A 15,928-nucleotide genomic window follows, 5' to 3' on the forward strand; every position below is an offset into this window, starting at 1 on the left:
GGGGGTGGATGGTGGCACCCAGTGAACTCCATACCTGCCCATGGCAGGGTTCAGCCCATCCTACCCCCGAGGGGCAACTGAGGGAAATGAGTTCCCCAGGTGCTTGGGAGGAAGATGAGTAACAAACCCTGGCTGAGGTTTCCCGACAGCACACGCATCCCAGCTGCGGCAGAGGGGTTCAGTGCCCCTTTATCAGCCTATTCCGCAGCAGAAGGGGCATAAAAGGAGCAACCCCACACCTCAAGGACAGGCTCAGGCTCTGAGCTCTCCTCCCACGCTGGGTTAGGGCCGCTTGGCTCCCTGTGGCTGGGGCTCAGCTCAGTGCAGCACAGCAAACCTGCCATTAGTCACTGGAGCTGTTCATTGCCAGCTTTGCCTGCAGCACTGTTCCCTTGTTCTCCTGGCCTGCCCGCTCTTGTCTGTGGGCACAGGAAACCCAAGCTGACATCCAAGATAGCAAAGGGGTTTAGCAGCACAGAGACGCTTATCAGCATCAGCATGAGGCACCAGCAAAAGCAATGGAAGCTGCTGCTGCATCTCCCCTCATCACACACATATGGGAGGGGGAAACCCAGTGGTCCAGGGGTCTGGGCGCAGCCGTAAGAGCATCTTGCACACATGCACGCTCTTCTGCTCTGCCTCAGGCTCTCACATAGGGACAAGGTCAGTTTGTCACTTACCCACCCCCTTCACCCAGAACAAAGCCATCACAAGGCAGATCTGTTCACAGCCAGAAAGCCTGCAGATGTTTGCAGCCCAGCTCACTGCCTTGTTTGGGAAACAAGGACCTTGGCCATCGCCATTCACCTTGATCTGGGTTTGAGGCAGCCACTAGAGGTTTAACCCAACATGGGCAAATAACCCACAGGTACCCTCTCCCTTCCAGGGCTGGAGAAGGATGGGCTTTTCTCCAACCCACAGTGAAGAGGAGCTACAAACCCCAGCAACTGTCTTCAGAGTGTGGTGTAACATAGGAAAAGGCACCAACATTTGACCCTGGAGCAACATTCCCTATCAGAAGCCTCCATCCTTCCCAAGAGCTCCCCAGACTTCAGCAGATGGGAGCCTGATACAAGCCCATCATTGGCCAGAAGTGTGAGCTCATATCAAGTGCCATGGGTCCCCATCAGACCCTCCCTGAGCTGAGCTCCACGGGGCTCTGCAGCACCAAGGAAACCCTTGGGGAAGGTGAGCACCTTCCACCCGTGACTTAGATCAGGGCAGCAGCACAGGCAGGAACACACACACATGGGCCTAATGCATTCAAATGGTAGTGGCTGAAGATGAGGATCTCAAGGTCCTTTCCAACCCTAACTATTCCATGATTCTATGACATGATTCTATGAGGAAAACTGTGGGCAACCAAGCAAAGGGTCAGGCCTTAACCCAGGCACTGAGTTCAGGGCGTTGGGGAGAAGCAGATGAGTCCCTGAAGCACTGAACAGTCATCCTCATCCTAACAATTCAGTGGGGTTTCATCCAAAACCAAATGCAGAGAAACATGGAAAAAGGGAAGGGGTGGTTGTATTTGCCAAACCAAAGGGGGTTTGCCCATGAAACAAAGGTTAAAGGACACATTTAGGTGTTTCCATGTGATAATGTGTCCCTGATGCACACAGTGACCTGCGCTTCCTAGCAGAATGAAGAGCTCCTGCCCTTCCTTTCAAGGACTCACAAAGCTGAACCATCACAATCCCTCTGGTTGGGAGCAGGAAGAGCCCCTGTGTTGGTGCTGAGGTGCTGGATCCCCCCTCCTGCCCTGTTGTGGCTTCCAGGTATCACCTGCACCTTGCTTGGAGCGAGTGTCCTTGCACAAAAGGCAAAGGAGAGCAGGACCTGGCTGGGATAACAGCATCTGCTGGGAGCAGCACAGCCAAAGATGCTCCTCTTGGGTGACTGGAGCCCAAAACCTGCTGGCATCCTAAAAACCCAAGTTGTGGCTTCACACCTTAATCCCCAACAAACTCCACCTGCTCCAAGGATCCAGCAGCCACCAAGGGAAACACTTGTCAACCTTTCAACCATTAAACCCCTTATTCCTCATTAATACAAACCAAGGTAGATGAGAATTAAGAGCTTGATAGGCCAGCATCCTTACAAGTCAACCCATGGGGGAGATGGGCAGCAGCAGGGTTAGACTCACCCGCAGCTGCAGCACGGCTCATTGCCCCCTTCTTGTGCCACATCCTCATGTATTGCATGGAGGTTTCATGCAGCCAGCAGTGAGGTAACTCCACCTCATCAAAAGCCCCACTTTTCGGGACACCTTCCTCATCCTCACAGGGAAACAGCAGCCAGAACAGCACCAGCAGCTCCCAGGTAGCCTCAATGACCATGTTCTAGCAGAGACCTCCATCACTTGGGCAGCGCTGTGCCAGCATCAGTCCCGCTCCAAGGGCAGCATGGCAGGGCAGGGTGTCACACATGAGCCAGTGACCATGGGGACAGCAGCAAGGGCTGCATCACACCCAAACCACCAGGGTAAAGCACAGGGACAAGCCCCATCCTGCTGGATTCCTGCGAGCTGATGGGAGCTGTCAGTGCATGCCCTGGTGCCAGCTGCCTCCTCAACCCCTGCTTCCCATCCCCGTGCCAAGCAGCGTTATCCCCACTACTGGTCATTGAACACGGTCCCAGAGGGGGGGGGATGTCTCACCTGGTGCTGTTACACCCACGTTATGGTGACGAATGAGCACAGAGCAGCCAGGCAGAGCCAAAGTCAGTGCAGGAGAGCAGAAACCAGCAGTGAGATGGAGCAAAGCCTGATCTAAGGCAAAGATCTGGACTTAAATGGGGTAGGAAGGGGTGTGGGAGGAGGCCCCAGATGGGGCTGATCAAACTGATCAGGACCCATCAGCACAAGCAGGACCCTGATGTCCTTTGCAGGGAGAGGATTTGGGAGTGATGCTATGGGAACTGCTTGGGATAAGCAGTACTCCTGATACTCCCATACTCCTGATAAACCAGCACTTCCCCACCCTTGGCACAGCCCCATCCGCTCAGCACCAGCAGAGCTGCTCCGCAGGGGATTTGCCAGGGTTGGTCAGATCCTGCCTCGGTCTCAGGCCAGGAATGTGTTTTGGGGTGCTCTGAGAGCTTGGTTTCTGCTGGGTCTGGTGGGGTTCAAGGGCAGCATCAGAGCAGGAGGTTAATTCAGTGTGGACCAGGACTAGCCCCCAGCTATCGCTCTGCAATCCCACAGCTGAAACGTCACTTAGTTCCTCTTGCCTAAAACCCAAACCCAAACAGCAGCCAGCTTCCTCCCCAAGATTCAACCTGCATCAGGCCATTTGCTCACCTGGATCTCTGGAGCAGAGGCAATGGGCATTTGTCTCTGGGGTATTTGTGCCTTGGTTTCCACATGGTCTGCCCCAAAAGAGCTGCTGAGCTGGGGACTGGCTTATAAGTCTGTAACATGCCACTAAGGCCATGCAGAGAGCACAGGACCTATGGCCCTGGGCACAGCCTGACCCTTAAGGGCTGCTGACAAGTGACATCCCACAGCCACAGGCCCATAGCATCAGGCTGTGCTGCAGCACTTGGGCCATTGCTTTACTCAGAGCCAGATGTGGATTCTCTGCTGTCAGCTCAGTGGGTGACCTTGGAAAAGTCACCTGGGGGAGGATGGCAAAGCAAGCCAGGGCCTCAGGATGAAAAGGTACTTAAAAAGTCACTTATAAGGGTATTTACAAGAGATGTGCTTGGCTTTCCTCCCCACAACAGACCCCGGGTGACCCCAGAAAGCAGTTTAAAACCACCCCTCTCTGTTTACAGTAAACATCTCCCTCGTGTGCATGCAGCTTACTTTACACATTCATAAAGCCCATGTCCAGCACATGCCAGGCTGAGCCGGGCCGGCAGGAGGATGCTGCTGGGCAGCAGGACAGGGACCTGATGTACCATGAACAAGGAACTTTCCTCTCCATCTCCATCCCAAGCCGCTGGCATCGCCTGGTCTCTGAGCACCCCTCCAAGCCCATCACTGGGGCAGAGGTCCTGTGTGTCCCCCCCCACCAGCCAACCTTCTGGTTTCCCCATTGGAGCATCCCTCCTGGGTAAGGGAGAACTGGGCTGCTCTTCTCCCCATGGAGGTACCCACCAAGCTGCAGGCTCTCACTGAGGATGATACACGGACATCATCATCATCATTTGCAGGCTGAATATAAACCTCTTCCTAGGAAGTGAGCTACGTGAATGCCCCAGGCCCTTGTGTTTGTCAGCATAAAGGGCTGCTTGTCCCTGCGGGGAGCAGCATCCCGCAACCCTCATCCCAGGCCCCATCACAGCTGAGGGAAACTGAGGCACGGAAGGAGGAGGGAAAGACACCGTGTGAGCACCCCTGGTCTGCTGCCATAAAGAACTATTAGGGCTGCTCCATCGCAGGTCGGGAAACCCCAGAAGGTCTTGGGGGTCACTGGAGGGAGAAGAAACAGCACCCAGCTCTGAATGAGAGGGAATCATCACCAGTGACAGGCCAGGAAGCAGCAGCGGCTCCCCCGTGTCCTGCCCATGGCATCAGTGCACTGCGGGCGCCGCTTGGGCTGGTGGAGGGGAGCACCTTTGCACATCCACGTGTTCCCATCGCAGCAGTGTTTGCAGTAGGCACCCAGGCGTGGTTATTGCAGGTGAACTTCAGTCCCGTTCCCAGCACCGTCAGCACGAGGCGGTCCCATGCATGGGAAAACCGGTGTCCCGCAGATGTCCCTGCTCTGTCACCTTCACTGCTCGACACCAGGAGCAGGCTTGGAGGACCACCAAGCCCATAGGGGCACTAAAACACACGTTCCCCCCCCATGGCTGCCCCGTCCATCCGATGTGGTTACCCTGGGAAGGGTTAAAGCCCGGTCCTGCTGGCGTTCCGTGTGGCACATCCGGCTGAGCCAGCGCCGGAGCCAGCTCCTTCCTTTACCTTTATGCAGGCAGCGGGGAGGCAGCGAGGAGGTCACCGTGCTCTTGGCACCCCCAGCGCCAGGGTCCATCCAGGTTGGGTTGCCCAAGGGGAAGGGTGTCCTGCAGCCGGGGGCAGAAGGCGGATGAGAGCCATGGGATGTGCGGCCCCGCTCGGGAGCCGCTTCCATGGGAGCGGGCGCGCAGGGAGAGGTGCGGGGAGCCAGCAATGTGCTGGAGCAACAGAGCAGTGTGGGAACAGAGAGGAGCTGTGTGCGTCTGCCTTTTATTGCAGGTTCGCTGTTGCCGGGGAGAGGCTTTAGGCTGTCCTCCAGCTAATTCACACCAGAGAGACAAGCGCTTGAATTAGCTGCATTATCTGCGCCCGGCTAAAAGTGGACAAAGGATTAAAGTGTGCTGAGCACCAGCACCGTGATTTGCATCTCAGAGCCCCTTCCCACGGGCACCACCTCCCCCGTTCTGCTCCCAGCCTTGTTTTCTGTCCTTTGGGCTAGGAGCCAGCACCAGAGCCCTGCTCCCAGGAGTGATGCCGAGGTTAACATTGCAAAAGGCTGCATCAAGGCTTTCGGTGGCTGCTGAAGCAGAAGCGTGGGCCCTGAGCTGCACACACAGGGGATGAGCTGCCCGCGCAGCCACACGCTCGCCACCCTCCGCTTTGACCCATCCTTGTCTCAACCCGAGGTATGGAACTTTCTGCCCCATGGCATATAGGAGCTAACGAGTAGAGGCAAACTGCTGCTCACCTTTAAAGCTGCACACCAAGCCCAGACGTGGCTATTTCTTCTAGGAAAAATCAATATTGGAGAGCTAGATCAATACTGCACTCTGCTGTGACCTTATGGGCACTTCTCTGAGCTCATCCAGCTGGCAAAGGTGGTTTTTCCTTATGCATGTTTATTCATGTGGATGGGGAATGTTATTGCGATGCCTTTCTTGCAGCCAGCCTCAAGGCTGGGGTGTCTCTGAAGAAGCTTTAACCAGAGGTAAAGCAAAATCCTCTCTGCGATCACCGCATCCTAATGATCTAATGGCTTTCAAACTGGTTTTTCCCCACTAGCACTGTGTGGGGAGGTGCAGCCTCCCTGCCAGCTCCGCACCAGCCCTGCTGCCACACGCAGGCTTTATGTGGTTCTGTTGTTCTTGGCACTGGCAGGGTTTTTCCTCCTCTTCCGGGCACAGCACGATGTGACCTTAGCCATTGCCAGCAAGGGGACTCCATATGATGAAAGCAGGTGAAAGGGAAAATAAGGGAGGGAATTAGGCAAGGCCGATTCATTCCTCCGAGGAGGTGTGGTCCTGCCCTGTACCTGCCTGTGGTCACGGGCTTGTGAAATATAAAAGGGGAAGGCAGTTGTTTCTGAAGCAATCCGTTGCCAGGATCCCGTGGCGAGAATGAAGGGAGGTGCTAGGAGAAATGCAGAGCAAGAGGTCTAAGGAGCCAGCCGCAAAGGTGTGGGACGCTCCGGTGCCTCTGAGCCTTGGGAATACCATCAGCTCTGCCCCATAGGCCCCTTGGCTGGGCTGAGGGTTGCATGGTAGCTGCCCTTCCTTCCCCAGCAGGCTGGCTTGGGAGGAGAAAGAAGCCGTCATGTCCCAAGGAGGAGCAGGGGAACGCAAAGCTGCCAAGCCCCAGGACCAGGGCTGGGCATGGATGGTGCTGCTGGCTGCGGTGGTGCTGCAGGGGATGACGCTGGGCTTCCCCCCCTGCATTGGCATCTTCTTCACGGACCTGCAGCGAGACTTCCAGGCCAGCAACAGTGAGACATCGTGGTTCCCCTCCATCATGGTGGCCGTGCTGCATGGAGGCGGTAAGTGATGGGGATGCCCTCCACCACCTCAGTTTCCACAGGTACCAAGCTCCCTTTTACCACTCTAAGAGACACCCAAGCCCCTTGGTCAAAGGAGGTGAATCCCTTTCTCTCCCAGCTTTTCCATACCACTGAGAACTGAGTTATTTCCCATAGCAGCTCTTTGAATAGGCCAGCAGGTAGCTCTGAAGCTTGAGTGCCTCCTTGATTCATCTCCCAACCGTGAGAACACATCCCTTATATTCCCCATGACAAGTGTGCTCTTCGTGGCTGAAACACGCCTCAAGCCAAGCTCCTCCAGGCTGCTGGCTGAGCATTAAACCAGCTCCCTGGGCGGTGGCATTGGGTGCACACCCAGGCAGGGTGGATGGGAGCTGGACTGATGCAGGATGCGGGTCAGGAGGCAGCCTCCGGGTGAAGGGGGTGGAAGGAGGGTTGTGCTATGTGCGTTGTGGAGGGAATCACTGGGGTTTCCCCCTGAGAAGATGCAGGAGGTCATGGGACATGCAATAAGACATCTATTGACCTCTCTTTTCTGTAGGAGGTTGGGACCACACGAAAAGGTGCTATAAAGACAGCCAATAAATAGATCTAAAAGTTATAACTTAGACAAGGAAAGAACAGCCTCATGCTAATGACATCTAGGAACAGAATTTGCCAGGGCACAGTCAGTGAGTTACAGTGCTTGCCAGTTCCATCTCCTATCGCAGGCTGTTGCAGCAGGGGAGTGCTCATTCTTGTCCCCCAGGAGTAAGGCAGGAGTAGCACAACCAGGAGAAAAACAACAAAAACCAGACATGAAAGACTTCAACTTTGCTGCAGCTTCTGAGCTCCTTTGTGCTGGGCCAGGCTCTGCTTGGTTCGGGTTCCCCAGTTACATCCATCATCCTAAACCGCACTCTGCAGCGTCGCCGGTGCCTCTTGAAGATGCTGCTCTCTTTTCTTCTCCTTTATTCTTTCTAATTCCAAGGAACTGAAGGGAAAAGCAATATTTGTGGCAAACATGGGCAAAGGGGCAGGGAAATGGACAGAGGGGCCCGTTCTCAGGGTGGTCAGCGCAGGGAGAAGGTCCCATGCAGGAGAGCTATGGAAGGGGGCAAGGAAGGACCCAGTGCAAACAGTAACTCACCAGTTAGGAAGCCAAACCTATCTCATTAGGTAAAGGCAATGAATGGTTATTTTGTTATAAGAATCATTTGAGAGACCTCAGGATCCTGTGGCCATCTCCAAAAGGGGAGTTCAGGCCCCACGGGTTCCTGCTCCTCCATATTCACACACACGCAACTCTCAACTCACACTCATACAAACACAGCACTTCTGTTGCTATTATTTCTGCAAAGGAAAGCACAAAAGCCTCAGGCAAGTGAGAAGGAACGTTTGAAAGCTAGGAAGGAAGTTCACAGGAATAAGTAATGAAAATCCCCTCTGCTTTTAGAGCCATTCTCATTGCTTTGGAATGTTCAATCCATGACTTAGAATCATAGCATCCCAGAGTGGTTTGGGTTGGAAAGGAGCTTAAGCTCATCCAGTTCCAACCCCCCTGCCATGGACAGGGATGCCTCACACTAAACCATCTCACCCAAGGTTCTGTCCAACCTGGCCTTGAACACTGCCAGGGATGGAGCATTCACAACCTCCCTGGGGAACCCATCCCAGTGCCTCACCACCCTCACAGGAAAGAATTTCCTCCTTATATCCAATCTAAACTTCCCCTGTTTCAGTTTGAACACATTACCCCTTCTCCTATCACTACAGTCCCTGATGAAGATTCCATCCCAGCACCCCTGTAGGCCCCCTTCAGATACTGGAAGGCTGCTATGAGGTCTCCATGCAGCTTCTCTTCTCCAGGCTGAACAGCCCCAACTTTCTCAGCCTATCTTCATACAGGAGCTGCTCCAGTCCCCTGATCATCCTCGTGGCCTCCTCTGGACTTGTTCCAACAGATCCATGTCCTTTTTATGTTGAGGACACCAGAACTGCACACAGTGCTCCAAGTGAGGTCTCACGAGAGCAGAGGGGCAGGATCACCTCCCTTGACCTGCTGGTCATGCTCCTTTTGACTTCTGGCTACTGGGGCTGCTTAAACTGCAGAACCATCCTTGATGTCTTTAGCAGGATGCAAATAACGCAGTCACCATTTGCTTCAAAGTCTGAGGTGTCTCCCAAGCAGATCAAGATACAGGCAGCTGCTCTCCTCATTTAATCACGTTCCCCTGTTTGCTCCATTATGTGGGTTCTATTTCAAAGCAGTCATTGACTTGGGGCACAGATATGCCATGGGTTATTTTCCCTGCACTGCCTGACACCTAATTCTGAAACTCAGAGTCATTTGGCCTTTGCTCATATAACCTGAAGTGTCTGGATGAGGGGAAACCCAACAAACCCTGGAAAAACCTGAACATCCTCAAAGGAATGGAAAAAGAAACCCAGATCCTCTTCTCGTGCAGGCAGAACCCTGTTTCCCAGCAGTGGGCTGCAGGTCTGAGCTCACTTTTTCCTACCCCAAAAACAAAGGATGCTCAATGACATTCACAACCTGGGCATTTACCACAACCCCATGGAATTCACCAGAACTCTATGAAAAGTAAAGAATTATCTGACCTTAAACATCCCCCCATGGCTGTTTGTTGTTTTCCTGATGAAATAACACAACTCTCTGCTCTAAAGCCTGCCAGCAATGTTGGTGCACAATACAACACAGGTTTGGGCCCATGAAGGGCAGAGGTGGGCTCTGGTCCACTAGAACAACCCAGCTCTCACTCCCACCTCCACACTGCTTGCGCTGGAGTAGAAGTGGGACCCGGGATGTGCATGGTCTGCTCCTAGGCTTATCCTGTTGGAAGTGGGTGCAGTGAAACCTCCCCACCCTGCCAGGTATCCCAGGACAGGAATGAGCAAAGAGCTGTGTGACAATAACATGGGATTACCCTGGAGAAGATGAGCTGCAGGACAGCTGCAGGGTCCCACAAGCTGCAGCCTGGGTGCTACTGCCTGAAGCTTAGATGGGTTCCCATGTAGGCATGAATACACCTCTCCAGCTGTATTCAAATGATCCTCCTCAGTGATGCCAGTTTTCTCCCATTCTTGGTCTAGTTCAGGGTCAATCTGTCTCCTCTTGCAAGGGGTTTCACCAAGGTAGCAGCGCACCACAGGCAATGTAGGAGATTTTGTGGCAGGGTATTTGAAACACACAGTGAAATGAGTGCAAATGCACAAAAAGAAACATCATCCTGCTTAGCATCTCTTACTCGGAGGCTCAGAAATCCAATCCTTCCCTTTCTCAAATCATCCCCTGAATTTATACCATGCAAGAACAGAATTACACTTGAAAGTCCTTCTTCTCTTCCATTTCCAACCATTTTAACTAAAATCCAGCACAGGGAAGCTTAGAAACCCTACTGGATGGCCAAAAGCCAAGCAGATCACAGGAGCCTTCCCCATAGCTAACAAGCCCTTGGGAGGATCAGGGAATATATATTCCCTCCCTTCTGCTGCTGGGACAACCCTCAGGGTCTCTAGACCAAACCACTGGGGTAAGTGCAGCAATCCAAGCAGGTCCAAAGAATTCCCTTCTTCCCTAACTGCTTCCCTTTTCCTCTTTGGTGCCAGGGCCCCTCTGCAGCATCCTGGTGAAGCGCTTTGGCTGCAGGTTTGCAGTGATGCTGGGGGGCCTGCTCAGCGGCGTGGGCATGGTGGCCAGCTCCTTCTGCAGGTCCATCAGCCAGCTGTACATCACTGCTGGCTTCATCACGGGTGAGTACCACGGCAAACCTGGATGCTCAGCTTGACCTGAGAGATGGGGAATGGTGATTCCCAACTCATGTTTTTCTACTCATCCATGAAATGGGATCAATCAGGAGCAGCAGGAATCACAGAGCAGGCAGATTTACCCTTCACACCCCTCATGCAGCCAAGCTCCCTGCAAAGTGCTTCTCTCTGGAGAAACCTTCAGGTCTCCAGCAGGCAAAATGGACAGCAAGGATGCCTGGTCTGTTTAGTAGCACCTCAGCCTTTTGGCTGTGAAGAAGGGAGGGGGTTTTCAACCTTGGAATGTAATGTTGGGATAATGTGACCTATGATAACGTCCCTCCCAAGTTCCCTGGGCTTGTATTTCACCACTCCCAGTCAGGGGCAATGCGCAGACATCTTTTCCTAACAAAAGAACATGTTGGTTTTGAACAGAAGCAACAGATGGGAACTTCTCCTTTACAAATATTTCTCCTCTGTGACTGATGTTCAACTCTTGGGTTTTTTCTAACACAAAGAAGTTCATTTCCTCAGCCAGGCTGCTTTGGGACTAATCCCATTGGATCCTGCAAACTAAATGGTGTCCATTGCATAGAGAGAAAACCAAGTAACTCCCTGAATCATAGAATCATAGAATAGTTAGGGTTGGAAAGGACCTTAATATCATCAAGTTCCAACCCCCCTGCCATGGGCAGGGACACCTCACACTAAAACATCTCACCCAAGGCTTCGTCCAACCTGGCCTTGAACACTGCCAGGGATGGAGCATTCACAACCTCCTTGGGCAACCCATTCCAGTGCCTCACCACCCTCACAGGAAAGAATTTCCTCCTTATATCCAATCTAAACTTCCCCTGTTTAAGTTTGAACCCATTACCCCTTGTCCTATCACTACAGTCCCTAATGAAGAGTCCCTCCCCAGCATCCCTATAGTCCTGATGGAAGTGTCAGGAAAGCAGTCAGTATAAGCAGTTTCTAATGAACAATTCCATGACAATTTTAGGAACAGCAGCCTGCCCCAGACAAATGCCAGCTTGGATCAGTTTACTTAGTGTAGAACACAAGTAGTTTAATTTATGCACAGCATCACTTCTGTGGCGTTTGTGAGTGTAAATCACAGCGGGTCATGAGCCTCACAGCCTGGTTTGGGTTGGAAGGGACCTTAAAGCTCATCCAGTTCCAACCCCTGCCCCAGGCAGGGACCCCTTCCACTGGAGCAGCTTGCTCCAAGCCCCTGTGTCCAACCTGGCCTTGAGCACTGCCAGGGATGGGGCAGCCACAGCTTCTCTGGGCACCCTGTGCCAGCGCCTCAGCACCCTCACAGGGAAGAGCTTCTGCCTAAGAGCTCAGCTCAGTCTCCCCTCTGGCAGGTTAAAGCCATTCCCCTTGGCCTGTCTCACCTGTGTCTAAACCCTGGATTTAGGCTCTTTAAGGCAACACAGATGGGTCCTGTGCTGTCATTTGCTCTTTTATTCTTACCTTTAGGCCTGGGGTCGTGTTTCAGCTTCCAGGCAGGAGTGACTGCACTGGGATACTACTTTGTACGGTGGCGAACACTGGCCAATGCCATGGCATCCACTGGCGTCTCTCTGGGTTTCACGCTGTGGCCACTGCTTTCTCAATACCTGCTGGATGAGATGGGCTGGAGAAACACTTTCCTTATCTTTGGAGGAATACTATTGAACTGCTGTGTCTGTGGAGCCATCATGAGACCAGTTCAGCCCGCCTCAGGGTCACTACTCCAGTCACCCCAGCCTGGAGAGGAGCCGAGGAGAAGAGCAGAAGAGACACAGCTGTCCAATGGAGCATCTTCTCCCCACCACGAGCTCCAGAAGCAAAGCAGGAGGACTGCATGCTTCCACGTGCTGCAGAAGTACCTGGCTTTTGACATCTTCTGTCAAAACAAAGGTTACCAGATTTACACTATTGGCGTGACCTGGATGATGATGGGGTTCGCGTTACCGCACATCTACCTTGTGCCTTACGCCATCCGGAATGGGGTGGAGGAGCGCAGGGCAGCCCTCCTCATCTCTGTCATTGGGTTCATCAACATCTTCATACGGCCCTTCACGGGGCTGCTCTCGGGACACAAACTCTTCTCAGGGAGACGAATCTACCTGTTCAGCCTGGCCGTGCTCCTCTGCGGGCTGAGCAACTTCATCTGCGTGGTCTCGGCTGAGTTCAGCGTGCTCATCATCTACTGCGTCATCCTCAGCATCGCCATGAGCGGCATCGGGGCACTCACCTTCCAGGTGCTGATGGACGTGGTGGAGATGGACCGGTTCTCGAGCGCTCTGGGGCTCTTCACCATCCTGGAGAGCATCACGCTCCTCATCGGACCCCCTCTCACAGGTGAGAAGCTGTTAAACAGGCTGGGTTGTTCAGACACTGGTGGGAAGTGTTTGGGAGCTTAAGAAGAGAAGCAAGGGAGATTCCAAACCCATGCAGGCAGGTGAGTTACTCAGAGGGAGTGATAGAAAAGGGAGAATCAGAGAGGAAGGATCAGCCCTTTCTCAGAGCTGAAGGAGGGTCCTTCTGCGGCTGCCCAAGTGTCACTGCAGCAGTCTGATAGGTACGGGTGTGACTGATCAGAGCTTTGTTGCAGCGAGCAGCAATACAGAGAGGAGTTACTGTAGTAGGATCTTGCTGTCTCTGAACTCTTTCACTGCTTTGCCAGTTTGCACTGTTTCATCTGTGAAGTCTCAAGGACTCATGAACATCCCATTAAACAAACAAACTGCGATCACAATTCACACCAGCCCTACACAGCTCAAGAGCCATACAGCAACAGCTTCCATTCACTCTGCTTTCCAAGTTCTAGAGGGTTTCAATTTTACTCTGGAGACAAGAAAGGAGCTAGATATGAACCCAAAGCCAATCAATGATTCACAGCTGTCACAGCTCACTCCTGCACCTACCTGCTCCTGCAGCACAGCAGCGAATCCAAAAGGCTAACAAACAAGAAACAAACCTGAGCATGAAGCAGGCTTTAGTTGTGTTCTCCAGACAATGAGCTCTGTGCCACTCAGCAGGAAAGTACTCTCTGTTGTAAGGACGGGATGAAACCATACACCATATTGCATGGTATTCCTTGGCATTAGTGGGTCAGTCACTTTTCTGAGGGGGCCAAAAAGGTTTTTCCTTGGACATCCCTCAAAGGAATGGCAGATAGGCAAAACAAAGGCCAGTGACAGCAGCACCAGTTCCATTTGTAGCCTGAAAATCTGCTAAAGTGCACCAGGAAAAGGAACATCACCAATCTTTACTGAAGAACACAAGCAAGCAAACAGCAGTTGTTGTAATACATTCCAGTACTTCCATTTAAATAAGTAGATTATGGAAAGCATCATCCGCTTGACCTGGGTATCACCTTTCCATCTCCAACATTAGTGTAAGGTTACTCATTCGATGTCCCACATCAAATGGTTTATACTGAAGGCACTTCATGTTAGGCATAATGCTAGCTCTGCTGTGAATGTTCTTCTCCCTGGTTACACACTATTAGAGACTCTAACCTGTTCATTCAGGAGGGGTTTCTCTATTTACTTGTTCTGTTTTCTGACCTGGTATATAACAGGGTCCCTCGCCCCAAAATCCAGTGCTTGGCACAGGGTCCTCTGCTGAGTGAACAAAATGAATCAGCACATCGGGGAAAACTCAGCTTCTTTTCTTCCCTTGGTTCCCCTGTGTGTTATGATATACCTGGTACGAAAGCAGAACCATCACTTAGGTCGTGACTATAAAACACAACCAACCCCTGCAATCTAGAGGAGAGAATTCAACTCATCTGTGAATGCTCATCTCTCAAATATGGCACTTTGCTGACTGATTCAGGTTTGACATCTATGTTAATGTCACCCTGTTGCCTTTGGTGTCCATCTTCTCTTTGGCTAAGCTGTGGCTTCTATTTCAGGTCTCCTGGTAGACGTAACTAATGACTTCCACTACGTCTTCTACAACTCCAGCTTCTTCCTCATCTCAGCAGCGTTGTTCATGGCTCTCACCTTCTGTGCTCTGGAAAAGAAAACCAAATTGAAAGAGGCTTCCAAAGTACCCGTGGATAATCCTTCCAGCTATCAGTACAGTGAAATGCCAACTGAATCACAGCCTGGGAATCAGCCCCCTCCAGCAGTCGTGTACATCACAAGCATATGAAGAGCAAGAGGACAAATAGAGAGGAACACAAAGAATTATGTGGCCTGTACAAAGCTCCACACGGCCCAGCACTGATGGCAGATGAGAAAACAAGTGGCTGCTTTCCACAACTGCCGTCATCCTTCTCTATGGGGCCGTGTCAGACTCCAAGTGAGTGCTCTGGACCATGGGCTGAGCCCAGAACCCAGCGCCAGCCAAAGAGATGAAGGACAAAGAGAACTGTGCTTCCCCAAAGCAAACCCTGGGATAACAGCCATGGTAACCAGCTCCGAGACACAAAAGCCGTGTCAGTTCAATTGGTGTAAGTCAGTGCCTTTAAGTCACTGGAATCTCACATGCACATTCCAGTGGGTAACACTGGATAATACGCATTGATGGCTATGCACAACGGTCATTCTTCCACAAAGAAGTATTATTGCCTCATCCGAACACATGATGTGGTGCAGAATATAGAGTTTCCTGGTTGCTTCCCATGTTGCGGGTGGCAGCTTCCACAGGGAGGCTGTTGTTGTTTTCCACATCTCTAAATATTACATGGAAGCTGCTGCAGAACTCAGCCAAGTAAGGGCAAATAGTTCCTTCTATGAGGCACATACACAAGGGCTTCAGGCCAAGGATGTTTCCAAAGCCTCCAAGGTTCAGCTCCAGAGCATCCAAAAGAAACAACCCAACCAACCTTACAGCGCCTGCTCTGTGTAACCAGTGACATCTCGAGTGCTTCTTGATGTACCAGGAACAGGATTTGTGGCTGGTGTGAATACAGCTCTTTTCAGTATGAACGGGGACCCATTGCAGGGGGGGAGTGGTAGCAAAGGTGTCACTAGAGCTAAGAACAAGTGTGTGCATCCTTAGAGAGGGACAGATTCAAAGCCACTGCAGTAAGTGAATTTGTAGTGCACAAAGCCTTTGTGTAAATGAATTTAGCTTAGACTCATGATGCCAGCATTCTCTATATTACAGAGTGCTTGCACAAGCATAACTACATTTCTTATAAGCACAAGCATGACTTACAAAGGAATCTGTTGGGAAAAGTATATTGGGAAAAGTCAATGTCACTGACTTCCATACCCATATAGCACCGATTGTAATAGCTCTTCTTGCTCCACTCCTGGGAATTGCAATCATAACTGAGAGCTGCATCAGCTTCTAGCCTCCCTCAGCACCAGCTTGGGTTGCACAATGTTTATGTTCTCTATCATTCCTTATCTGACAGGAACAGATAATACAATCACAAAATTGATTAGGTTGGAAAAGACCTTTAAGATCATTTGAGTCCAAATGTTAACCCAGCACTGCCCAGTCCACCACTA

General features: G+C 51.9%; 1 protein-coding gene across 2 annotated transcripts; it reads left to right on the top strand.

Moving 5' to 3' along the window:
* The first annotated feature begins 5,923 nt into the window (after nucleotides 1-5,923).
* SLC16A5 (solute carrier family 16 member 5) lies at nucleotides 5,924-15,027 on the top strand. Of its 2 annotated transcripts, none has more exons than XM_061376930.1 (5): nucleotides 5,924-6,358; nucleotides 6,466-6,716; nucleotides 10,326-10,469; nucleotides 11,949-12,815; nucleotides 14,377-15,027. In XM_061376930.1, exons 2-5 carry the CDS (start codon nucleotides 6,497-6,499, stop codon nucleotides 14,616-14,618), a joined length of 1,473 nt encoding a protein of 490 aa, XP_061232914.1. In that variant the 5' UTR covers nucleotides 5,924-6,358; nucleotides 6,466-6,496; the 3' UTR covers nucleotides 14,619-15,027. The 2 variants fall into 2 exon arrangements, with proteins under 2 accessions (XP_061232914.1, XP_061232915.1); XM_061376931.1 differs by having other exon boundaries at nucleotides 6,469-6,716.
* Nucleotides 15,028-15,928: the final 901 nt, after the last annotated feature.

The sequence above is a fragment of the Neopsephotus bourkii genome, unplaced genomic scaffold (assembly GCF_033783945.1).
Source record: "Neopsephotus bourkii isolate Nb327-2 ecotype Australia unplaced genomic scaffold, CSIRO-AGI_Nbou_v1 NB_1749, whole genome shotgun sequence".
Taxonomy (NCBI): domain Eukaryota; kingdom Metazoa; phylum Chordata; class Aves; order Psittaciformes; family Psittacidae; genus Neopsephotus; species Neopsephotus bourkii.

What these genes read in the sequence shown, in the direction of transcription:
- SLC16A5 (XM_061376930.1), top strand. Translation starts at nt 6,497, where the DNA reads ATGTCCCAAGGAGGAGCAGGGGAACGCAAAGCTGCCAAGCCCCAGGAC. An exon ending in GGCCGTGCTGCATGGAGGCG is followed by an intron (nt 6,717 to 10,325) that starts GTAAGTGATGGG and finishes CTTTGGTGCCAG; the next exon opens with GGCCCCTCTGCAGCATCCTG. An exon ending in CACTGCTGGCTTCATCACGG is followed by an intron (nt 10,470 to 11,948) that starts GTGAGTACCACG and finishes TCTTACCTTTAG; the next exon opens with GCCTGGGGTCGTGTTTCAGC.